Below are 25564 nucleotides of genomic sequence, written 5' to 3'. Positions count from 1 at the left end.
ACATCAAGTCTCAGATCTTGCACTTTGTTTGCATGGTACCTAAAACACCACTATGGTCCAGGTCTGGAGCTAAGAGGACACCAGCATACAGCAGCGAGTGACAAGACCTCCTTTCCTTGACAAGCCAAGTTTAAGAAATTAGCACAGAGAGATGCTTTTCTAATCTCTGCACACTACTTTACTGGACAAGTAAAGAACCAAAAGTATCTCCTCTTTCACCCTTTTGCCAAGCAAGCTTCAACCAGCAAGAAACTGTCTGTACCACTCATGACATGGCAGTGCAGCCAGAACTATTACAGAGGAAATACTGCTTTGCACTGATGAAAAATAAAGCTAAGCAGTTCTTAGCAGTGAGCAGTGTCTACTTGCTGTTCTTTGGGGATTTTTTGTTTGGGTTTGTTTGTGGGTTTGGGTTTGTTTGTGGGTTTGGGTTTGTTTGTGGGTTTGGGTTTGTTTGTGGGTTTGTTTGGTGTTTTTTTGTTTGTTTGTTTGGTGTTTTTTTGTTTTTACACACTGTCACCTGGAGGTATGGGGTTTTTGCCACACTGCACAACCTAAATGACAGGTAGTATTTGACTGGAAGGACTAAAGGGCGAGGATGTGTGATCTCCTGCACATTCCACTGGGGCAGTATCTGCCCAGGACATACTTATATCCCCACAGACTTCTGACCACTGAGCTAATGGTGCTGTGCGAGATCTGCACCTGCACCTATTCCCAAGTACTGTGCTTAAATACTCAGGAGGTAAGAAGCCACTCTGAGGGCACTGGCTTCTCAGCACACGCAGTTTCTTTAATGGCGGTTTCTGTGTTACAACATTCACTGTATGAACACATGCAGACTGAATTTAAGAAGTGTAATAGCTGAGCACTGTAAAAAAAAAAAAAACAACATGCAGTGCAAAGATATTTTTCTGTTTCGCAGAGCAAGTCAGAGAAACCATATTCTCTCATCCAGTGCAAGCTGTGGGTGGGGATGGAAGCAGTCTAAGGACACATCACTTCTCTGAGCACCAATGCTCTGTTTCTATTTTACAAATGAACTGTCACTTGCCTATAAAATCTTGCTAAATTCTTCTATACAGTAAAAATCCTGAACACCTTCCATGTCGCAGTATCAATTTGATCTGGTTTAGCACTTATTTCTGAGGTGTCATCAATGCAGGAACACGTATTTCTGAAATGAAGCTGCAGTAGCATCCTCAATGCATCTTACAAAAAGCTCTGTTTAGCAGTAAGCTATTACAGGTCATGGTCTCTACCAGCAACTGAAAGTACTTAAAATATTTACTTAATATTCTAAGACAAATGCCTATCTGAGCTAGTGAGGCAAGTCACTTCTGGGCGTTTTGATTAGCGAGAAATGCCACAACTACTGAGGCACAAGACGAGGAAAACACTGTATCTACACTCTGAGCCTAAGTGACAGCTGAAGAGAAAGTCTGTGCTTTCACAGAAGAAATAAACACTACTAGGCATGGGCAGGAACAATGAAGTAATCCAGACCTGCACATACAGGCATTGTCATTGATTTTAAGCCATTAATCCACCTACCAGGGCAAGACTTCTTACCAGCAACATTTTTCCCGCTGTTTTTCCAATGCTGTAGGACTTTAGCTATTACTTCCATGCCATGTGGCACTGTTCCTCTCTATCATCCCCAGCAGCCAGTGCTCCCTCAAAAGATGGTCATTCCCGTTACTTTTCTTTCATGCCGTTAAAGGAGAAGAGAAAGGGGGTGGCTCAGGCTGACATCTTCCCCAAGTGGCAGTCTTTATAGCAACAGCGATACAGCACTTGCTGCCTTTTTTTCAGGCTTCTCTTCCCCAGAGCTTAGGGATGGTGAGATTTTCACACTATCCAGGAACAGCTACTTCAGCAAACCACGGAAGGTTTTAGAGATGCCATGTGGACTTGATGTATTTCAGAGGTAGGGCAGACCGCTAAAGATGTCACTTCTTGTGCTATTTAGTAATTTGTATAAAAACAGTTGGCTGCCTACAGTCCCTCTCTGCCTCTCAGGTCAGAAATTGGCTGTGCTTTCACATAGGGGTCAACACTACGAAACATGTTGTGTTTTTGGATGTATGCAAATAGCAACAGAGCAACAGCCAAGGCGGACATGCTGTGCTGCTGCTCACCTGCACAGTGCTACCCACTGCTCACAGAGACTCCCTCCTGCAAGGGTTACACGCTAAGGGAGCTATAAACAGGAAAAAAGCACACCTCACAGGGCACTATGCAGTATCTGCGCTACGGTACTGTAAGGACGGTACAAATCCTGACCCAAGTTTTCTCTCATAAAAATTGGAAACTCAAGAAAACAAAATATTCACCCAGAAATCACCAGACTGATGAGCAGAATGATAGAAAATGGCCTCTATTTGCTGCAAAATTAGATAAATGGGAACTGCTCAAGCTATGAAACTGTGAAACACTAGAATAGGTCAGCAAAAGAGACCGAGACCTCCTTCACTGGAAGCTTTCAAGAAGTCAGACATCCATCACGTTTACCCCATCTCTAAACGGAGAGTGGCCTACATGGTCTTCTGAATTCCCCTTCCTAGTCCTACTCTTTTTGATGAAGTGCCCTGCAAAACAAGTTTTGCAACAACCTGGCACAGAGCAGGCGTGTGCTTCAGGCATCCCTAAACTCCCAAGGGAAGGTCTGGGCTACTGACCTCATCCTACACCGTACCAACTCAGAATACGAGATCGTGATGTAGAGGCGTTAGGATGCTATCCATCCTTCTGCATGCGTGACGCTACAATAAAAGTGCTGTCACAACTCTGAGCCTGCATCATAACATCACCCTGGAAGGGCTGGGGACCAACAAGGGAGGGTGAGTAGATGGAAAAGCAACTGTGTGCCACAGCTGGGGGCACAGTGAGAAGAAGGGGGAGGAACAGCGAGCTTAAAAAAGCGCACATTCACATTGTGAGTACAGCAGAGTGACGGACAACACAGAAGCATGCAGATTTAAACCCAAACAAATACTGCACGACACATCATCCTGTAATACTTACTGGAAGCAGTACTTTGTCACATTTGCACGTCCACCTGCAACGGGTGGGGGTCCCGGACCCCTCTGTGGTACCTCTACCTGCTTCCAGGTAAATACGCCGGCAACATCTGGCGCCAGAGGACTGACCTGGGAATCTACAAAGGCATCAGCGGAGGCTCCAGCCAGCATCTGGTGCAGACCCCGCAGCAGGGGCGGACAGAGCGGGCTCCCCCACAGACCTGGCTGTCGTCTTTCGCATTCTCGCAGCCAGCTGGGCCCCCCCGTCCTACCGCAGCGCTGGCGGGAGTCTCAGCTCTGCCCTCTCCGCACCTCTGCGACCGCGGCACGCGGGCTAGCGCCCGCCGGCATGCCTGGGAAACGGAGGAGTCCTGCCGTCCGCAGCGGAAGACGAGGCCGAGCGACGTTCAGCGGCCGGCGGCATGGCGCCGCACACAACTGCCCGAATGCTGGAGCCGAGGGACAGCGTCGCAGGAGCGAAGGGCTCCTCCGGTCAGCAGCGGGCTCTGGGGCCGCGGCGTGGCACGGTCCAGCATTTGGGAGACGTGCGAGTCTTCCTGCACGGAGACGGGCCGCACCTCCCCCGCCACGGGCAAAGGGCGCCGAACCTCGCCCACGCCTGGGCGGACACCGCCTCGGAGCTCCGGCCGCCTCCCCAGCTGCCGCCCGCCCCGCCAGCACGCCGTGCGCTGGAGCCTGCAGACGAGCCCGTGACAGGAACCGCGGGAGCAGACGGCCAAGAACGGCACCGGTGTCCCGGGCGGCGGGCCAGGCGAGGCGCTGGGAGCCGGCGGGGCGGTGGCCCCGGTTACCCCGAGCGCGCCCCAGGGCCCATCGCCGCGCCCGACACCCTCTCGCGCTCGGAGGTACCGGAGGCGCCCGGACAGCGGCCCTTCGCCGGGCTCGGGGCGCCTGGAGCGGGGCGGGGGGCAGCCCCGAGGCCCCGCGCCGGTGCGCGCTTCGGCTCAGGCCGCCTCGGCGGGGAGCGGGGGCGCTGCGTGCCGCCGCCCTCAGCCCACGCCGGGGCCCGCCGGCGCCGCCATAGCGGGATACCAGCCCCGTCCGACGGCCTCCCCGCGCCGCGCTCAGCGGCGGCCCGGCGCGGCCGCGGGCAGCGGGAGGCTGCTGCGGCCGCAGCCTCCCATTGTCTGTGTCGGCGCGGCCGGACGGCCCTGCCCCGCTCCCCGCCGCCGGCGACCGCCGGGCCCCGCCCCGCCCCGCCCGCCCCGGGCGGTGATGTCACCAGCCCCCATTGGCGGCCGCCCCCGTGTTTACAGCGCGCGCCGCGGCGGCCTCTGCCGCACGCCCCGTGCTCGGCGGCCGCGGTCCCGGTCCCGGTCCCGGCCCCTCGCCTCCGCGGCCCCCGGCGGCGGGCGGACTCCCCTCTGCAGCCTGGCAGCGAACGAGCGTGTGCGCGCCCAGCTTCCTACCCGGCTTGCCGGCCTCCCCCGCGCCGCTCCCGGCCGGGAGGGCGACCGCAGGCGTCTAGCGAGCGTCTCCGGAAAACGTGCGTTTACACGGCGGGCTCCCGCAAGCGAGAGCGATGCCGGGCCGGGCCGTGAAGTACCTGCGTCAGCTTCAAGCAGGCACGCTCTTACGTGCCGTTCTCCTCACCTCGCTACACACGAAATAATTACACTTTTACTAATTGCCCTAATAAGGCAAACTTGCAGAGCGTTAAAACCCGACATAAAATTCCGGAGAACGTCTGTGCGGTTACTTGATCCAAAAAGGAACTGCAGACTCCACTGCAGACTCGCCTAAGCAGCGGAGCGCGTTTAGTCATCAGCCTGAGAACAAAAAGACTTTTCAGAGGAAGCGGGTGTCTGACCATGAAGCCAGGCTGGCTCAAAAGACAACATCCAGAGCAGAAAATGCAATACTCCTCACCTCAATTCAATCACATCGTAGCCGAAATAGAAAAGGACAGTCTGGGAAATGCAGTCAAAGCAACGGAAGACAAGCTCCCCGAAATAACTGTAGCAGAGCAGCCTGTCCTTAACGATCATGTGTGAAAGGAAAAAAAACCAACCAAACAAATCTCAACAGGAATATAAACAAAACAGACAAAGCCTCCACACTGGCTAGGAGTCAGTAAGGAAGAGAGGAGGATGAATGGAAACACTTGAAATTTACAGTGTAGTTCCCAGTAAGGAACAAGGTATCCATGTCCCTTACCAAGGCTCCCACGTCCCCGTGTGCTGCACCCACAGCCCCGTAACACGGTGCAAAACATTCACCCCTCCTCCTGAGGAGAACCCAAACATACCATCTTTTATGGTAAAATCCAAGATGTAAAGTTAAACACACAGTCACCTCTACCCAGATGGATAGAGGAGTGATAAACAGTGCTACTGTTTATGGACATGGACTTTTTCCTACCAAAAGTCTCTTATGGCTGCAAAACATTTCTAAGGACCTCACCAGTACTGAACACCTCTTTGTTGTCTGTATCTCATCACATCTGCAGGCTAGAAAGGGCATCTGGTCCCAGTAAACAGACATCCTCCATGGATTCTAGTGATGAACATCTACCATCTTGCACGCTTAACCACTGCATTACAGAAATCACGTACCTGTCAAACTCTGAAATGCCACAGGTAGCATGCACATGTTTTACTGTCACAGATAACTTGAAAGCATGCAATCCCATCCACCTCCTGCATGCCAAAACGAGAGTTTGGGTGCCAGAAGTATGGCTATGTCAAGTAACACGAGTGAGCCACCAAACCCCCCAGGTTTTTTTATGTTTTCCAGATGGGAAAGGTAGCCAAGTCTTAAACTGAGAATCCAACAGTAGCTGAAAGGCTGCCTATTATGCTCTCTTGCATCAGTACCGTTTACATTCAGTTCCAGTCACACCCTTGACCATCCCATACACACTTGACTCATCAGTTCACACGTTGCCTGCTCGTATTTTTAAGTTCTGTTTGGGCTCTCTATGGCAGCACTTACTCCTCCCAAACCTCTTTCCTACCGATGCATAAGCGTAATGCCAAGGAGCACTCATACCAGTCTCCCTGGTATGAAATGCCAAGGAGCACTCATACTAGTCTCCCTGGTACGAGTTTCTATTTCCATGAATTTCTATTCATGTCCCATGTCAAGGAAACATCATCTCTACAGACGCTGTTTGAAAGCAGCTGGTGTCCACTGTCCACTTGTAAAAGATTAACTCGTCTGCGGAGTAAAATAAGGAAAACTCAGAATAAAACAAGGGTGGCTGTGTATAGTTGGGAAAAGGATGCACTATCCTTCATAGTGCAGCACTGGCACTGAAAAAGGAAGCAGCCCTTCAGAGGATGTCCACCAAGCCTGCTGCCCCTTAAAACTCCTTCTCTGCACTTTCCTTCACTTGGCTTGATACAGTCCTATGAAGAGGGGGCATGGAGGAAAATGGCCTCACAACACTTTCCAGTTATTTGCAGTACTGCTTCCTGATCCCAATGGCCAATACTTGCTCTGCGCTCAAAATGGTGGGATTTTACCTTTGCCCCAAGCTACTTCCAAGAGTAGCAATTACTATAAACTGGGAAATTATTTAATGAAATGTTTTCCTCTGGGAAACACAATTCCCACTGTTTCACTCAAAACACCCTCCTGTTCATCATCTCTCTCCCAGACCCCGAGCCCTACAAGCACTGGTTAAACGTTCCCTGAATAATCAGAAGAATTACCTGCCTTTAAAAAAAAAACTTAAACCAAAAATTGCTATAAGTGCTTGTAAGAAGGAAGCGCGATACGTCGTACCACTGCTGCTCTCTGCTAGTACAGTAGCCAGGTGGAAGCAGATCCCGCTGCGACACTACACAGGCACATGCGTGGATGTCATGGCATTCCTCTGTGACAGAAGGTACAGCAATGTCCCCCAGCGAGCAGCATCTCTGCTCTGAGCCTGCACTGAGAGCTGCTCAGCATGCAAAAAAGTTTGTGCTCACTTTTTCCTGCTGGTCACCACGGAACTCTGGGTTTGCATGCTTGGTTTCAGATGCTTCTTTGCTAACCCATCTTTGTTGAAATCTGGAAACTTCTACAGAGGTGTGATTCCAAATGTGCCTACTATCTTAGCATTAACTGGGAGCCATGCATACCTGAGAGCGGCAATTTTATGAACATATCTATTTTATTTGTTGGCTTTGTTTACCCCATATCCTTTCATGATTGTACTACTACTGTCTGCCCTTTTAGGTCTGGAGCTGTGCTACAGCCTGTGTAGCACAGCCTATTACTGCAAAGGCATACAACAACTACACAATTCTCAAGAGGAGCTTTTGCAGAGAAACTGAAGCCACTACACTGTAAGCTGGGCATGGTCAGGCAGCTAAAGACTTGCCTCCTTAAGAAAGAAACAGAGGCTAAAGGCTTTCAGGTATCTGCAGAACTGAACAAAGAAGGCAGATTAATTTTTGTCTTAATGTAACTGAAAATATACAGTTCTCATATAGGATGTCTTTGTCTTTATTTTAAAGAAATTTATGGAAGACAATTGTTTGTCTAAACTTATGTAAGATGGAAATTGCTTATCCTTTTACTACGCTGTTCCTGGGGTATGGTTGACTGTTAATCCTGCCTCTCTCACAGTGATCGTACTAGCTGGAATCATTAACTGTGTTTTAACAAGGTAGTGCAAAGGAACTTGAAGTGTTCCATCAAGTTAATTAAAAAGAATTTTAAAATTCTAGTCAATATTTTGGAACTACAAATATTCCTTGAAATCCTTCCCTCAAGACTATGTAACAGGCAGTACGGCAAGGATTTGAAGCAGGGCAATTAAAGTAAACAGAGAAGACAGGGATTTGGTTATTTATTCTAGTGATAGAATCAACTCACATTAGCTTACACCTTAGCTAGCTAAGCTAACATTTGTTCTCTAAGAATAAACAGGAAGATGTTACTGGTCCTTTAAATAAGAGTGTAATTTGCTCCCTTTGGAGCACTGTGCATCAAAGCAGAGGCTTCTGATAAGTCATGGTTAGTATAATTATTCAGTCTTTTTCCCTGAAGGGCCTCTGCAATGCAGCGGTCCTTTTACTGGTTTTTTTTTTCCCCTCCCTGTTAGCAATGCCCTAGTTTGTTCACTGCTGCAGTCCCCCTCCCTTCCACCATCACCACATCATAACAATCTCTAATTGAGAGCTCACCCGCTCACCAGGAGCTCCCAGACAAACTGCAGGAACACCAGAGAGCACTCACAGCCATCTTCTGCAGCTCCTCCGAATTCACCAGCACTAAGGGAATTGTCAAACAAAGGTTTTAAAACCTATCCACTTCGCATGCCACACTGGAGCGATTGCTAACAGCTGAATATCAGCCTCCATCACATCAGTATCAGCTGTACTTCACATGCAACGTGCAGCCTCAGTAGCAGATGAAAAGCACCTGCAGACTCTTCCAATACTCAGAAATCAAACGCAATTTTGATGCTGAACATAAGACTAAGTGCACTTCCTCTTTAAAAGCCATTTCCATTTCTGTTTGCAAGTATGCCTCTACAGCCAACTCACAAACCTCTCTTTACTCCTGCAATAACCACAGTGATTTGTCTCCATTCTGCTCGTGTCTACAAACATTGGAAGCAGTGCTGCCCCGACTTCCATAAAATGTCCCTCTTGTATGTGGCATGAGAAACACAGCAGCTACAGGTCAGAAAGCAGAGACAAACTAAATGTTTGTGTTCTGTGACGTTACAGGGAGGGGGACAGCCAGGGAAGGATGTGTCAGTCTGCTGCTAATATTAATGGATAACCTTGAACATCTGAAGATACAAGTAATGTGCCACTGAAATCATGCCTGATGCTACTTTGAAGGAAGTTCTATTTTCTTATTATTTCCCCCCAATTGTCTCCAAAAGCATCAGCTCAGACTCTGCACACAAACACTGCTCTGCCAGAATCCAGCTAGAAATGGCTCCTCCTCACGTGCCCCTGGCACTCACGTTTTACAGATGAACTGCGGATGCTCTCATCAGCACTGTCAGGGTGCTCAGATTTGACCTACATGACTAGTCCCCAGGCTCACAGCTGCTAATGGTATGGAGAAAGCTTCTAATGAATGCTTTAATGAAGAAAGCTCTTCCTGTCAGGGCTTCCCAGACAGAACGAGGGAGCCCACCAAAAACCTTTCAAACACCACCTGCCTGCACTGACATGGAGCTGGCCTGAATTAAGCTCAAAACTTTCTCCAGTTAAAGTAAAACAGTTCTAAGTATTTGCCATGTCCATCAAAGGTATAAAATAATAACAACAACACAGTAACACGTGCTTCAAATCTGTATTACTGGTCCTTTCCCAGTGTGTCATGCAAACCAGCTCTTTCCCTGCATTTCCTTGGCCTGAGTTGGACTCTGCATTTCTCTAGCAATCGCACTCGGGAAGGGAAATGAATGTTTCAGGCTCCTAAGTTCCCCTGCTATCCTTCTCATCTTGCTCCTTTATAAAATGCATTTTGGGGGGGATAGGGTTACCAGGCAAACCTGAGCCTAAAACTTGCATGCACAATTGCCATACAAATCCAGAACTCGTGTTCCCATCCCTCGGTGTAACATTTTGGTACCAGAGATCTGTTCTGATCAATCATGGATTCTTCTGCCAACTGCTTGGCTAAGAGCTAATTAAGGTGTCCACCTCATCCCTGTGAGGCACAAGGGATGCTCTTACGAGTCTAAAAAGACTGACTGTGGCTGTTATGTGCCAGAGCATGTCTGGCTTGCCATTAGCACAGACTGCTCTGGCACTGAGACTTGCAAGTGTTTCACAGAATCTGTATCTGCCCCATTTGGTAACTCCTAGGTAATGAGGTGGGATGTGGACATCACAGCAGTGGCTGACTAAAATCCCCTCATTCCTTAAATTGTCTCACCACCTTCCCACTTTCTGCTTATGTAAATACTCATTTTTCTAGACAAGCTCAAGTTTCAGAGTTCTCAGGGAAGACAACTGCTGGGTAGATGCTCCTCTCCTGCTAGGGACTGGGTAGTTAGTCCCTGTTTTGGGGAAACAATTAGCTTTCTATTCAGACAAAGAAAACACCCCTTTGTCTCCTTCCCATCAAATGCAGCCACATTTTGTTCACATCAAAAGAACTAATAAGAAATTTCAGCATGAGGACTTTGACTAATTATGCAACACACCTTCCCCACAGCACAAACTTGCCCCTCTACGTCCCTCCCCCACTCCAGGAGCTGCTCCTTCCATTCACAGTCCTACCATTTGGTGAGCTTTATTAAAGAATATTTTAAGCTTCTTACCATCCAAGGACAGCCAGTCATGCTGGGAGGAAGGCAGGGTTGGCAGAGCTCTGGCTTTATATTCAAACACCACGGAATTGGAGATGATCTGATTGTTGAAGGCAACTTGCAAAGTCACGAGCCCAGTGTCATGAGCTAAAAGGAAAGAGCGTGTCGTAAGACGGAAACCTCCCCGCAGAAATGCATGGCTAGGTATTATTCTATTGATCTCCCCACGTGCTAAGCGGCAGGCTGAGAGCAGATGCAGTGAGAGGAGAGGGGGGGCGTTTGACAATATTTTTGTGACTAGATAACTGAAGAGTCCAAAATGCCAATCTGTATTTTCAAACATGAAGGTTGTAAGCTTCAGAGTCATCTAATGGTTGTTTTGGCAGGAGGCAGAATCACATGTGCTCCTAAAGATTAACCAGCCTCACTGCATTTCCAGTGGGAAGCTGGGGCCTAACAATGAAGCTGAGGCCAGCACTACTGCAAATCTCTGCAGGGAGGTTGGAGGTGTTCTCATCCTGAAAGTACCAAGGACAAAGTGCAGAATATAGGCAAATTAAGAGTCAGCAGAGCAGCGAGTGCACCCCTGAATAACAGTTGCTCTTTATTCTACTATTTCAAAACTAAAGAAATGCTTAGAATTATTTTATTTCAAATAATTATTTTAAAGCTAATTCAGAGCTTCTAAATACTATTTGTTGTGATGCATCAAGATCCTAAATTGCTGTTCTCACACTAAATAGGTCAAAGAAAAAGGAAAAGCTTCTCGATGTTCATGCACTACCTTTCACAATGGGTCCACGAGTTTAGTCAAGACATATACATGACACCATTAGGCTAAGAACTTGCTCTGAAACCACCAACTTTAGGAGAAAGGTGTTCCTTACCTGGACAGTAGCAGCGCAGTACCCCTGGCTGAATTAAAGATGCAGGCACTGAGATCTGATCAAACAGACAGCTGTAATTATTGCTGGCTTCCTGCCATGGACCAGTAATTAGGACTTTTACTCCTCCCTGTGAGGAAAAGAGGGGAAAAAGAAGGCATTACAGAAGAAGCCATCCCCAGAGAGGACCATGCACTGAAATGCCTGAATGGCAAATAGCATCATGAGGGCTAACAGAAGAGCCAAGCTAACACAGATCCTTGGCACCAGTCAACACCGACACCCCAGTCTCCCACCACTGTGGGAGAAATGCAAATAGTATTCTACAGTAAGGCATCTTTGTTTCTCTTCACTTGCTCTGTTCCCTGCTCCTGCGCATACACTTAAGTCCCATGCTTTGCCAGTGTAACCCTCGCTGCAGACCGCCTGCCTTTCTTGGGTCACTCGCCAGCTCTGAGACCAGTAATGGCAAACCTTATCAATGCTGCAAGCCAGACATCCCTCCCACCAGGCAGCTCTTGGTAACTTCTGGGTGTGCCATGCCCACCATCGCCTCTTCGTTGCTGCCTGCGCAGGCTCCAGACTTGTCTCCTTGCCACTGAAAAGTGCCACAGGTCAATCAGAGCAAGCGTGCTGCACGTTTGCCATCACCGCCCTGGCCCTGCTGACATAGATGGAAGACGGTGTATAGGACACAAAAGGTGACACATCGCCTCTGAAGTCACAACTGGAAGCACGAGAGGAGCTGGACTATGAATCTCACAGACCGTGATGTAGGAAGATCTCAGCTAAAAAAAGCAATCACGCAACTTGCGCTTTTCTGGGTACTGGGCACTTGGGTTAAATAAGGAGGTGTGACAACAGCACGGTGACCCAGAACGGGGCTCTGTTTGCAGAGAGATGCTTCGAGCACAGCTGTGGCGCCCCGGGCCAAGCCTGTCGCGGACCTCTCCCCTTGCTTCCCTGCCCAGGCTCCCTCAGGCTCACGCGCTGGGGACGGGAAGGACCCAAGGGACCTCTGTAGCGTCCGCCTCTCCCGCTGGTGCGGAAATGCACCACCGTCCACGCTCAGAGCTGCAGGAGCAGGGCCGGGTCCCGGCGCCTCCGCCCGGGACAGCAAGGGCCCAGCTGGGAGGGGGGCACCCGCGGCCACCCCAGCGGCGCCAGGACGCGGCAGCGCCCAGGCGAGGCCGGGAGAGCGCCCTGCTCCTTGCCGGGCCCTGCACCCGCTAGGTCACCCCCGCCGGCTGCGGCCGCGGGGGGCCTCGTCCCTGTCCCTGTCCCTGTCCCCGTCCCCGTCCCCGTCCCTCCCCTCCCCTTCCCCGCGGCCGTGCTGCCCTCGGGCGGCCGCCGGCGGGAGCGCGGCCTGCCCGCCCTCGGGAGGCGGATCCACGGCGGCCTCGGCCCCCCCGCCAGAGCCGGGACACAGGTCCCGCTGCGGGGGAGGCTTACAAATGTCTGCCGGGCGACAGCGGTACCGCCCCGGGAAGCCAAAGTCAGCCCCGTGCCAAGCCAGCAGTGCCGGGTCCCAAGAACCCCTCCACCTGCGGCGGGATTCGCTTGGAGAGGCAGCGCTGCTGGTGACTTGTCTGGTCCTCCCGGGTTCACAACATGAGCAGCAAACACCGTTTAGCACATAAAGAAAACGTATAGCTGGGGTATCGCTCTGAGCTGCTTGCAAATCAAAACCTGAAGCTCCAGGTATGAATCCACGCAAGCAGAAAGCAATCCTGGACCTGTGTTGGTTCTGACAAACGTTCTGCTGAGTCTCTGCAGATGGATTAGGCCTTTGGTCTGTGTAAAACAGATGCAAAACAAGCTCTGCCAGCAGGAGTCGAACAACTAATTACTGTAGCAATGGATAACAAAAAAAAGGTTTCCATGGTATCAGCCAAAAAGAAAGATTTGCACCAGGAAGGCTGGAGGTTTGCTGTTAGGGGTTTTTTTTGATTTTTGGGACCTTCTATGCAAGCAAGAGAGAGTCAGACTGACTGTCTGGACAACAGGTACGGCAGAAGCAGTATCTGTAGCCCAACATTGCCAAACGCCCCCGAAATACTGTGCTTCTTGCAAATGAAGCCTAACTGGGTTCAGCTGCTAACAGACCATCATTGCATTATTGTTCCATGTTAACCAGTCAGTTAGATAGCACTGGTAGTGACCACCACAGTGCTGACACTTCAGCTTGTATTATACTCCAGAGAAGCAGAAGACCAGCATTCAGACCCAGTTTTCCACCAAGACCAAGAGAAGGTAAACTCCAGCTGGTGGTGAGTGGTAGATAATCAGTGACCACCTAGTCTCTTAGAGAGGACTCTGGATTTGGCAGCTGGCAGCTGTGAGACCCCTGGGCATCTCCTGCCCTTGTCAGACCCAGATTTCCCTGTCAGCTGCAGACTGTGCAAATGGGTGGGTGAGGCTGTAACGAGTGGTGGGATGCCTTCACCTGCTCACTGTGCCTGACCCTGCACCACCACCTTGCTGGCCATGATGGACTTGCCTGGAGAGAGAGCAACTAAATGGAGGGCAAAAACTCCTGAAAGAGGCTTTTCATCAGTGCCCATTGGCCATTCCTGCATGCTGGCAACCTCAGTTTCTTTCCATCTGCAGAGTGAACACCCATGTTTTCACACCAAGTCCCATACTGCAGAGTATGTGAACTCTCAGAGGCCCTGAATACCAACTCATCACCTGCTCCTGTAACGCCATGGGCTGGAGCTGTCACAGGATCATTCAGCTGAAGGTGAAGCCACCTCATCTGCTTATTACTGCATATTTCTGCTGCCTCATCCACTAGCAAACTTGCCATCCAGCGGTATCAGATGTACACTTACTGGGGGTGGTATTACAGGACTGAAAATCAGATAGCACTAGTCAACAGGAATAGAGAGATCTTTTCCTGAGCAGTTATTACACACCTCTGTAAGGTAACAGATACAACAGTGCTCCAAATTTGTGTTACAGAAACACAAAGGACCATTTTTTTTTTTAATTCAAAACAACCTGCCTCTCCATTACTGGCTCAAAACAGCCTCTTCCTCCAGCATTCCTTCATATCAGAAAAGTCTGTGCTGCTGATGTTTTTAACTTGTGCATGCAACTGATTTTGGATAGTCTGGGGGATGGAAGTAAATGCTGAACCCATTAAGGCAATGCAGGTAAGGAGTTAGTCGACTAAGAACATCAAAGACAGATTTAAGGGTCAGCTCCAGTTTCCAAACTCTATTGCTCTAACATGGCTAGGTAGCACCATGAAGCCATCATGTGGGAAATACTTTGCTTTTCAATGAAACCAAACATTTCTGTTCAGATGCTTCCTAACTGAAGAAAGGGCCCTGTCAGGGTAATGAAATGCTTAATTAAAAGTACACTCAGACATGCAAATGGCCTTGGATGCTCTGACTTCTAAGAGAAATATTTTAAAAGCCTTGCCACAGATTTAACAAAACAGTTCTTGGGAGCCCTTATTAACAAAACAATGGAAGATAAAAGAGTGAATGGTAATGAGTAAAAGCCCTAGACTTACCTCAGGGTAAGACCATTCTGGTGAATAATCTGTCACCATGAACAAGCGCCCACTCTGCTGCAGCAACCCCAAAGTGCCTTGTGCCGCAGCTGCTGAGACCACCTCAGCCACATGCATGTACGCCATCGTGCTGGCTCCGTTCTCTGTGCTGCTGAGCTGCATGTTGGCTTGCTGAGGACTGCAGCAAGGAATGCACATTTCAGCCTGGTTGTAGGTTGCTCTGTTACTGTCTTCAGGCTGAGACAGTCCGGCACTGTCACCCGACACCAGCTGGTGTCCATAGAGAGCGTTGCTCCCACCTTCTACTGATATGAAATCATTAATTAGATCAGAAAACTGGTTGCTGAAGGAGATGTCAAAGTGGTCCAAGTTAAGCTCCATGTTGGAGGAGTTATTTAAGCTGGGATGGGCCACAGGATAGAGTCCTTGTACCATGTTTCCTTGGAGAATAGGGAGATTGTTCCCATTCCTGATACCCCCATTGGCCTCAGGCTGCAAATAGTGTTCTGTGCTGCAGGCTTGAAGATCCCCTGATTTAAGTAGATTTTCATTCCCTTCTGCCTGCTGGGAGGTCTCCATGGGAACTTCAGCTTCTGCAGTCATAGCCTGGAAGTTTGCTTGGAACTGCATGAGCTGGAGAGAAGAGGTGGACTCTATTCTGGTTTCCACTGTGCCATTACAGTTGGAAGTGGTTTGGGACGAGGACTCTGTTTTCACACTGGGGATTCCTAACGTGTTCACAAATGAGCCATTTGTGTCATTCAAATTGTTGTGAGTGTTTTGCTCAAGGGGAAGAGGTTTGCTGGCATCCTGCAGAAAGAAGCTGGGGGAAGGGGTCTGATGAACGTGAGGGCTCTGGACAGTCTGATTGAAGCTGGAAGAATAGTCCTTGTTGGAGTCAATGGCACTGAAGTCCATCTGCTCCAGGGTGGTACTTGGGCTCAGACCTCCACCAGATGGAAGCAAACCTGAACCAGTAGTGAGGGTGAGAGCGTTAGATGCAGAAGTGGAGGAAAATGCTTCTTTGGACATCTGTTGTTCGAAAGATGTGTCCTCAGTTTTAATTTCTTTTGTGAGGGTTGTATTGAAGTTGAAGCTACGTTCTGTTGTGGGTGACTGCCTTATGTTGGTACTGATGCTGTCACTTTTCATACCTCCTCCACCATAAGTCTGCCCTTGCTTGGGATTGTTAAGAAAACAGTCTGGGTCAAAATTCATGGTGGTTTCTGGAATTTTTCTATTTCCATCTAAAGTTGTGGAGAGCACAAGTTCCTCAGAGACAGTGCTGGGTAGCATTGATAAGCTCTCTGAACTGCCGGTTGTTGGAAAAGCAAATTTGTGTCCATCTGAACTCACAGCAAGTACCAGTCCTTGTGCAGCTGCATCTGAGGACAGAAGGTGTTGATTTGGGCCAGAGGTGGGTGACATGGTATACACAGCTTCACTGGTGACTTCTGACATAAATACAGTGGCACTTTGTGACAAGCTTCCCATAACTGATGCTACAGCCATACTGGACACACCAGTGACAGCCGGGCTATCCGCCATATCCGGGTCGCTATTTAATCCACTGCTGATGGACACAGGAGAATTCTGGGTTGTGTCAGGGACCTCCACCTGGTTGGTGGAAGAAACCTCAGTGCTGTTTTGATGGAGCAACACTGGTTTCGCCACTTTGCCGTTCCTCTTCTCTCGGCTGGAGGCCTTGCCATGGCTGTGCTCGTTCTTGCCTTCAGAAACATCGTTATTTTGTACCTCTGAATGAGCGCTGTACCCACCTGTCCTTGGTTCGACCTTTGGTGATATGATGCGATGTTTGGCACTGTTACACTTGTGATGCACACTGCTTCCTGCCCCTGTGCCAGAAAACAACAACATTTGCCACTCAGTAAATACAAAATTAAGATGATGCTAGTTGCATATCTTATGGCTGTAGCAAAGGAGATCTGTGCTTACGCACGTGTGTGTATGACAGTCAGCACATGTACGAGACAGCAAGAGAGACCTTGGAAGTAAAATTAATTTCTCGCCAGTGCCAGACTGACAGCTCCCTTTCCATCTAATGCACAGATCCATTGCGTGCAATGACAGCAACCTCAAAACAGGCGTGTGTGCACCCTTCACCTCATCCCATATAGCACCCTACCCCCTTCCTCCCTGACCCATCAGACCGTACGTTAGGAGGAGCGGAATCGGCATCTATGACAAGTTTCGGAGTTATTTAAACGTGCCCGATCTCAGTGCAAAGTCTGCAAAGCGAGGGCTGTCGCTGTCAGCTGTGGCAGAGGGTTTCCGCCTCGCAGGCCCTGTTTCATCTGCACCATGGACAAGACCTCAGCCCCCTGCGACACAGATGCTCAGCTCTTCACACTGGCTGATGTCGGGTGGTTTGACAACTGCTCTCGTGGGCTGCATGCTGACTGGTAATCTGGAGGTGACAGATGCCATAGCATGCTCCTGTCCCTGGCATCACCCTGCTGCCTAGATTGCAACCCTTATCTTCTTGTCATCATTGTGTCTATTACAGCTGCCAATCAAATTGTTAAAGAAGCAGTACATTAGCCAGCACAAAGAAAGCTTTCCCTCCCATAAGGATGGTGATGCGTTTCTCTTGTTCTAAGCTGTTCACGTGCTGACAGATAAACATTTTGTACTTTGAGAGGTCGCACGCAGAGCACACAATTAGTATTGGAGCGGCTGAAGAACACTCAAGCAAAGGTCACCAGAAGACAACCCTCCATGGAGTTCAGCCAGCTGGTGCCTTTACTGGCCCGACAGAATATGAACATCACCCGAGTTCCTGGGAGCTTAGAAATCAGGTAGGATGAAGTAAGCAATTCTGTCTGCAAAGGCATTTTAGCCACAAACTCTGGTGCAGGGGCTGCTTTTGTTGTTTAAAGAAGAACAGGCCATGAATTTTTGATGTTTCTTTTCTTAATTGATTCATTTTCCCTAGAATGAGGTAAGAACATTAATTATGATACTGCATAATGACGAAAGGGGGAAAGAAACCTCCTCCTTATAGCTAACGGCTACAATTATAAATGCCATATTCTGGGTAACATAAAGCATCTGTGTAGCCGCTGCAACGTGCTAAATCTTTTGTTCCTTGCCCTTGAAGGGAAACTTCTCTATTATGTGCTCAAGATTTGAATCAGGTCGCTTAAAGTAGTTCAGGACAGTGCTTTTGAGACTAAATGCAATGTTAAATCTCTCTATTCTCCTAGGTATAGAGATGAACAGGAACAAGGAAGAGGCTTTCACGCTGCCGTCTTTGCGGATAACAGTAAGGAATTGGGAACGTATGTGTCAATGTGCAAGCTGTTACAAAACAAAGCGATACTGTTATGTTAAAAAGCATGCAGTAGACTTAGCACAAGACAAAACATCAAAGGGAAGAATAAAAGGATTCATGTTCAGATCTGCAAGCCTGGATCAAATGCTGAGCCTTAAGGGTTGAATTTTAATCCAAACTCAGGTATTTCAGAGGTCATCATTCTTACTTAAATCTTGACTGTATAATGCAACTGTCCAAAAAAAGAAAAAAAAATAAGCCCCTTGACAGCTTTCCTTTATAAATTTTGCTAAAGACTAATTAATGTGTTATATATTTTACTTGACCAAAGTACTAGGAAGGAGTGGCTATAAAGCAGATGAGTTGGAAAAGTGAATCACTCAGCTTCCCACTCTATATAAAATGCTAATACTAAGAATGCTGTTTCTTGCTGTCGTAGTCTCACTCAAAACAAAGCCGCCTTCTTTAACACGAAAGAAATCTCCTGTATTTTCATGATACCTAAATAAAACCTGTCTTATCCCAGTGATACCTTGTAATTAACCACTTGAGCCCATTTTCTTCAGTGAAGTGGACTGCAGGGCAAGGAGTTCAGAGGGTGAAGTTGGAAGAACATCAAATTTTGAGGCTTCGGTAACAAAATCTGAGCATGTAGAAGAGAATATGCCTTTTTGAGCAGGTCACATATAAAGAGCATTTATTAAAACTTGCACATTACAAAGTGTTGACATTTTTTCCAGAAGTTCCAGCTGCATCTTTTTATGCTCAAGACTTCTTCTGTCACCTCTGAGTTTGTTGTATCTCATCGTTTCATGATACAGTGTTTTCAGCATTTCAGTACTACAAACCCTACTCCAAGTCTGGATTAAGCTGCGATCATTTTGTGCCCTCCCCAAGGTACTCACCCAAGGTACCAGTGCAGAGACAGTTATGTGTCCGAGGCTGCGGTTTCGTCTGGTGACTATCGAGGATCTGCTGCACAAGCTGTTCCACTGAGAACCCTGAACTACTGTTTCCATTGCTGCATGTCCACTTAATGCCATGAACTGCAAAGAGAACAGTAAAACTTCCCATCAGAAACTTCAAAAACACGCCAGAAACCATCAAAAGCCACAACAAAAGAACAGCAGAAACCCATTCCTGCTTTTGTCAGAACTGAAGGAGACCTATAAAAAGCAACAGTAATGGTTTTTGGTTTACTATTCTCTGCTCCCTGATATCCATAGGCTTCCAAATGCAATTCCTGGATTAGGTATAGAGAAAAAAAAAACTCAGTAGAATATCTTTCTCTATTTCAGCTTGCTGTTAATAGTGGCTCTCTAACTAAGCTGAAAAATTGTATGGACTATCTGCATAGTTCATGTAACCCTCATTAAAAACCTGAAAGCAACAAAATACTTCTGTTTCACTGAAGTAAAACAGTACAATTCCAAGGAGCATTCTGGAATCTTTTTCTGTCTAATATGAAAACAAAATTAGTTAGTTTTATAATAAAATCATCAGCCAAAAATACGCCAGTATAATGGCAAATACACACCTTTTGCCAGGTCTTCATTGTCAGATCCTGGCTGGTAGCAGTGAAGACTGACTCATTTTTTTGGGAGTTAGTAACAGACACTGTGTGAATAGCTCCTCACCTGGACAACTTTTTAGTAATTTGGGAAAATGGACAGGAGGCGACATGGCAGAACGTGTTGCAAACTGAAGGTCTCTCTTCTTGGGAACTCTCTTGACCTGTTAGCTATTTAAATAAGAAGTCTAAACTGCATGCACATAAATTATATGAATAAAGGCTCCCCCTCAGAATTTTTTAGACGCAAAATTTCACCTAACAGTGATGTTCTCAACCTGACTTACAATAGAAATAGCATTTATAAAATATTTTCTCCATAATAACTGACTCAAAGCATCTTCTGTCTCCTTTAATGTCTCTCTAGGCAATTTATACGTGCATATTATTTATTTATCCGTTGTGTGCACTAGAGCTCACTTGCTGATTTTGGAAAGTGCTGGTTGGTGGCAACATCATTTCCAAGATGTCCCTGTGCCTGGCAGCTCAGGCCTGAAGAGCTGCTTCTTTTCAGGAGAGTCTTTGTCATTCTCTAGGCAAAGCATGTTCCTTGCATGTTGTATTCTAAAATCCTTAACCAGAATATACCGAATCAAAGTTAAAAGTCCCATGGACTTCAACTTTGTAGGATTAAGCTCTAAATACACAGATCCCTGCATGGTCAAGGTCCTTGATGTGAGGTCATGAAAAGCTGGCAACAGCATATCAGGCTGATAATCACTATCTGGCCAGAAGTATCTGCAGACTCTGGAGCAGCAAGCTGTAAGGTGCTTCAGGCAAGAAGATCAGAAGCAAATGATGGCATGTTTATGACAGCTAATGACCGTTGTCAAAGAGGCAGGATATCACGTGAATCTCCTATTCTCCGCTTTGATGCTGCTTATTTGGTATGTCATAAGCAGCTGGTGGAACAGAGTTCCTTCATCTGCTCTGTGAAGCAGTTTTATTGCTTTTATCACCTGTTGCTGTGTTGCCTCATCACCCACTGCTGTTACTTTGCCTAACAGCATCTCATCTTGGTCTAGTTTTATATTATGGAATTCATATATTTATTGGCCGGGCCGGATAACTTGCAGAAATATTGTAAATAAGGTTTACAAGTATTCTTCCTCATGTCACTATTTAAAGTGCTGCAGTTAGTTCAGTAATGAGTCCCTCTATGCTTGCTTGACAACCACATTTAGTGTTATCGTACCCAACAGATTTTGCTTTCTAGTACGTTCACAATTTTGAATTTCCTTTTAACACTCAGTATCTGTTATTATGTCTAATTTTAAGTTTATATAGGCTTACTGCTTCACTATCTCCACTCACATTCATTTTATTATTCTAGGTACATTATTCTGTCACATGTGATGTTATGCCTAATAAGTGATGTTCAAAAACCAGTTTTGCAAAAAATACATTGACAGTAAGATTAAAATGCAGTAATGGATTTGGAATACTTTCAGCTATACTATATAAAGTTACTGAACTGTAATTATTACTGAGAAACTTTGCATTAAGTTATTTCTGATTACTTCAGAAATGCTTTGCTAAAGAAGTGAGCTCACATGTGTTGCTAGGTATAGAAAGTCTATTTTACAGCACTATGTCAGAGTTTGCTCCCTACTGCTGCTAAATGAGCAGCATATTACAGGGGGGCAATGATGAGCAGCATATTACAGGGGGCAAGTCCGGTAAGAGAATCACATCTCATGGTTTGGGTATTCAAGCTGAGATCTGGAAGCTAAGAAATAACATACAGCTTTATAGCTGGATACTTTTAGTACCATGCCTATTATTTTCAGGTCCTTCCAGTATAACCAAGTCCCATTGTGGATCTATTGCTGCTGAAGAAAGGTCCTTCTCTAGCCTTGCTCCAGCTGATCCTAAAGGGCTCCAGCTCCAGCTTCTGTCCATGTGATGCAACTTTTTTTAGTGCTTATGCTCCCTCTATGTTATGAAGGTTATAAAATAAAAAGCCAGTGAAGGGTGACAGATTGCAAAAAAAGAATGTCTGGATGCTTAATGCAAATTATCCACTATCTTGGCACATAAAATATACAGATTTTCTCCCTCCCCCTTTTAAAGAAAAACTCCTGTGAGCTGGTGAGTTGTTAGTACTGAATACCAAATATATCAAGATGGCTTTTAACATGTCACGCTTGGCTTCCTGACACATAATGAATCAGCAGGAAAGGAGATTTCTATAGGGAAGAAAGTGCATTATGAAAGGAAGGTTAATAAAAAGCATACACACACACACTCTTCCTGTTTCTTAGTGGTTCAAAAAGTGAAACCACTGTAGAACTACATTTGATTAAATATAGCTCGAATGTAGGAACACAAAAAAAAGGAAAGATTGAAACTTGACAGAAATTCTGGCAAGTATTTTAATCTGGATTTCTGTTCAGAGTCCTCCTGCATTTCGTTATAATTTAAAATGAAAGCTGTGAACTGTTCCAACACTTTCCTTTCCAGTTATACCACGAATGGGTCTAAAAGCTGCTGCATTACAGCAGCAACATATTCCTTGCCACGCACCCGCTGCACAGCGCCTGTAGCATTCAGGCAGAGCAGCCAGGGAGAATTACTGGTATTTCACTGCATGTTTGAAGAAGAGAAGTGAAGCTGGAGAAGGTCCACAATTCAGAGTGCTAATGCTGCTCCTTGCAGAAATGCCTCCAATCCCTTTTTGGGAGCATGGGCTCACACCTTTCTTTTCTTTCTTCCCTTTTGAAGGAAAGACAATAAAAATGACCTTCCAATACTGGCCCAGCGGCTCCCTGTTCATTAGCACTGTCAGGACTTTGTCTGACCATCAAGAGCAAAGGAATGAAAAATGATCTAGATTACCAGGAAAAAGGCAGCTCAAGAAGCCAAAGGAAACTCGCACACAGAAAAATATGATTGTCCAGGTTTCTTACCACACCCTGGCTATTTCTGCCTTCTTCCACTGCTTGTAGTACTCAGGCCTCCACAATTACCAGGTCTGCAGTCCTCCAGTCTTGCAGGTATCTTCCTCCTCCCCATCACCTCCAGCTTACCTTGCTGTCTCACCTTCCCTCTAGACCAAACACCATCAATGGCTAAATCCCTGACTATTTCCCTCTCTGTGGTTTCCTCCACCCTAAGCAAAACTTGTCCCTAAAACACCTTCCTGCATTTAAATCTGATCATTTCACCCTTTCTGAATGCTCTTAGGCGTTCCTCTTTCCCACTTCATCCATTTTATACTTCCTGTTTCTATTCCAAAGCTTTTGCTCTTCTGTATCACATATGTACAACACAGCTTACACATATATGTATGCTACGTAATGAAGCCATTCCCTATACCCTATATGTGCTGTTGCTTTGCCCCATTTTGACAGGTAAGGGCCTGTCTTTTGTTTTTTGAGTAACAATGATGACATCTCCCACGTGAAACAGATAACTTGGGTAGACTGACAGAGCTGGTTTCTGTTTGCCTCTCCCTCTTGATGTATCTCAGATGGCCCGCTGCAAACCCTTGCATCAGAGTCCTGCCCTCAGCCGCTCCTGACCAACACAAAACGCTTTAAAAATCCTACAAGTGCTGACGGTAGCGTGAGCAGGTCCTTTGTCCTACTGCCCTGCTGATGGGGATGAAAACCCGCTTTGCTTCCTACATCCGGCTCCACCAACTGTTGACACCAGGAGGCTGTTTCCATGGCAATGGTCAATTGGAAATGGCAGCCTTGTCCCTTCAATTTTTGCCACTTTGGTGTTGACAGAAGTAAAGGCCTTGCTCTGATTTCTCAGTTCGGCTGGAGGAGATTTTAATTAGATTTATCCTTTTGCATCCAGATGCCCACACACAATTCAGCTTTGATTTTCCAGCCCTCCACTTCCACTCGTTATTGGTTACGAAGGAAAGATTTCCTGAACCTCGCTGCTGGGGATGCAGGCGGGGAAGATCACCTTGCATATTTGCTGTTTCTTCATGACACTTCCTGAATTTTATGTTTTTGTAAGGACTCATGCGATGTCTCACTCTTAGCCATTCTTTCAAGAGAAGTCTTTCTTCCAAAACGAGACCTTTCCTCGAAGGTTTGCTCAGATGCAACTGGATGCTTAATAGCAAGTGGGAAGTCCGTGTGGTTCAATCACCCTCAGAGAGGACCAGAGGGACGCGACTCTTCTGAAGCTGCTCGGGGTGAGACTTCTGCGACTTTTATTTACTGCTAAAGCAATTTTTACTTACAGCCACCTGAAGTTCAAGGCTGCTCACACCTGAAAGAGCAGTGCCGAAGCTAATTCCCTCAAACTGTTCTCCTCAGCCACCTACACGGTACTCACCTGTAGTAAAAAGCAGATCGCGCTAGGAGTTCTTGCCTTTGACAATGTTAATCAGGTCAAAGCTGCTATCGCTGGACCGCTCCCTTCCGAAATTTCTGATCTGATTTGCTAAGCTCTGGACGCGCCTGTAGCGTAATTAGAGCGCGAAGGCGCTCGTCCCCGACTGTGTTTCTCGAAAGCACGTCCGAGCGAGGAGTCCCGCGCCTGGGCGGCCCAGAGGAAGCCAGCGCAGCCGTAAGGGCTCGTCCAGCCCGCCACCGCCGCTCGTCCAGCCCGCCACCGCCGCTCTCCGGCCCCGCCATTCCCGCCCCCCGCTCCGCCGGGCCGCAAGGGCACCATCGCCCTGCCGGGAACGGCACCCGGCCGGCGGCCGCCCCGCGCCGCCAGGTGGCGCCAGCGGATAAGGAACGGCGGCGGTGGCCTCCCGGGCGGGGCGGCGGCCCCCTGCCCGCCCGCACGGGCCCCGCAGGGCCCCCGCAAGCCGATCTCCGTTCGAATTTTTTGGGGCCTTTTAGCAAAAATCTTGCTGGGCGGCTTGGGGAAAAAATTCTTCCTGAGCACGGCAGGCGAGAAAGTCCAGCACTTCCACTCCTCTGCTGGGCCTCCCGCGGGCACAACCCTGGACCGGCCTCCACGGCTTCACCGTGGGCCTGTCGGGGGGTCGGAGGCCGTCCTAGCCACATGGAACAACTGCTACTGTTTTCTAACTTCTTGGGTGGAACTGCCAGGAAAAGAGGACGGCCGCCTGAGTAGATGCTCCAGTATCGAGTCTGACAGTTCCTACAGCCGAATGCTAAGAGGGGAGATAAAATGCGAAGGAGGAACGGAAAATAAAGGCTGGTGTGTCCACAGCATCCTCAGAGAGGTTCTGTAATTGCTGCATCGGGTTTAATATCCAACTTCTAGGGGGACAGGAAACTATTTGGTTTGGCTTTCCTCAAGTTCACTTCCATTACCTTTAACAGCCCGGTTCCTACGGGATCACTATCAGCACTCAATTTCAGCTCTGGGATTATTTCACTGGGGTATCTACAAGTGCAGTTGAAAGACTGCCCAAAGCACCAGGTGAAAAACGGTTGCTAATTTCGTTCTTTTGGCAAAGTTGAACTTTGTACAGTAGGTACAACTCGACTGTGAGGGAAACCATGTTTCCTAAGGAGCGGCCCATATAGGCATGGGAACAATCTCCTCCAGGGACATAAAGGTCATTACAGATATAAGAGGGAGAGGAAAGGTGCAATTCTTGCACGTGACACATGTTTGGAGCACCTCACTTGCAGTAATGAAAGGGTTAGGAGATGCGTCTTGGTGAGAAGGTGAGAAACTGAGCAGGTGGCTGATAACTGGCTATGCAGCTGACATGAATGGGAGGCACTCAAAGTCTAAGAGGCCAGCAGGATATAAGAACCTATCTAGCACCTGCTACTGTATTCTCTTTTTAATAAAAATCCACAGCCAATTATAATAACATGTAAATACTATTCCAGCAAAACTGTACATCTGCATTACTAAACCCAAACTCTTTCAAAAAATCTAAGTTACTTTTTACATGGAGATCAGTTGGAACTAAGCTGGCAAGCTTGAGTTTCCATTGAGGGTCACTCTGTAGCTCTGACAAACCAGCTGGGGAGTGGTAAAAATCATCCCATGTAGCATTTTTGTATAGCTGATCTTTTAAGATTAAATATAAAAACTCCCTTAAACACAATTACTGAAATTGAATATAAATTCAA

At 47.5% G+C, this 25564-nt stretch overlaps 1 protein-coding gene across 1 annotated transcript in view; it reads right to left on the bottom strand.

The window, feature by feature from the left end:
* The window catches only part of CAMTA1 (calmodulin binding transcription activator 1), a 302985-nt gene that overhangs the window by 33048 nt on the left and 244373 nt on the right, over nucleotides 1-25564 (bottom strand). The window contains exons 7-10 of the mRNA XM_059830126.1: nucleotides 18868-19008; nucleotides 14668-16523; nucleotides 11145-11271; nucleotides 10270-10404 (exon numbers count right to left, since the gene is read on the bottom strand). Of these exons, the coding sequence (XP_059686109.1) occupies nucleotides 10270-10404; nucleotides 11145-11271; nucleotides 14668-16523; nucleotides 18868-19008 (2259 nt within the window). The remainder of the gene's footprint in view (nucleotides 1-10269; nucleotides 10405-11144; nucleotides 11272-14667; nucleotides 16524-18867; nucleotides 19009-25564) is intronic.

Source organism: Gavia stellata, chromosome 27 (genome assembly GCF_030936135.1).
Source record: "Gavia stellata isolate bGavSte3 chromosome 27, bGavSte3.hap2, whole genome shotgun sequence".
NCBI classification, from domain to species: domain Eukaryota; kingdom Metazoa; phylum Chordata; class Aves; order Gaviiformes; family Gaviidae; genus Gavia; species Gavia stellata.
The sequence above is the reverse complement of the archived record's forward strand: the minus strand, read 5'-3'. Positions and strand labels throughout refer to the sequence as shown.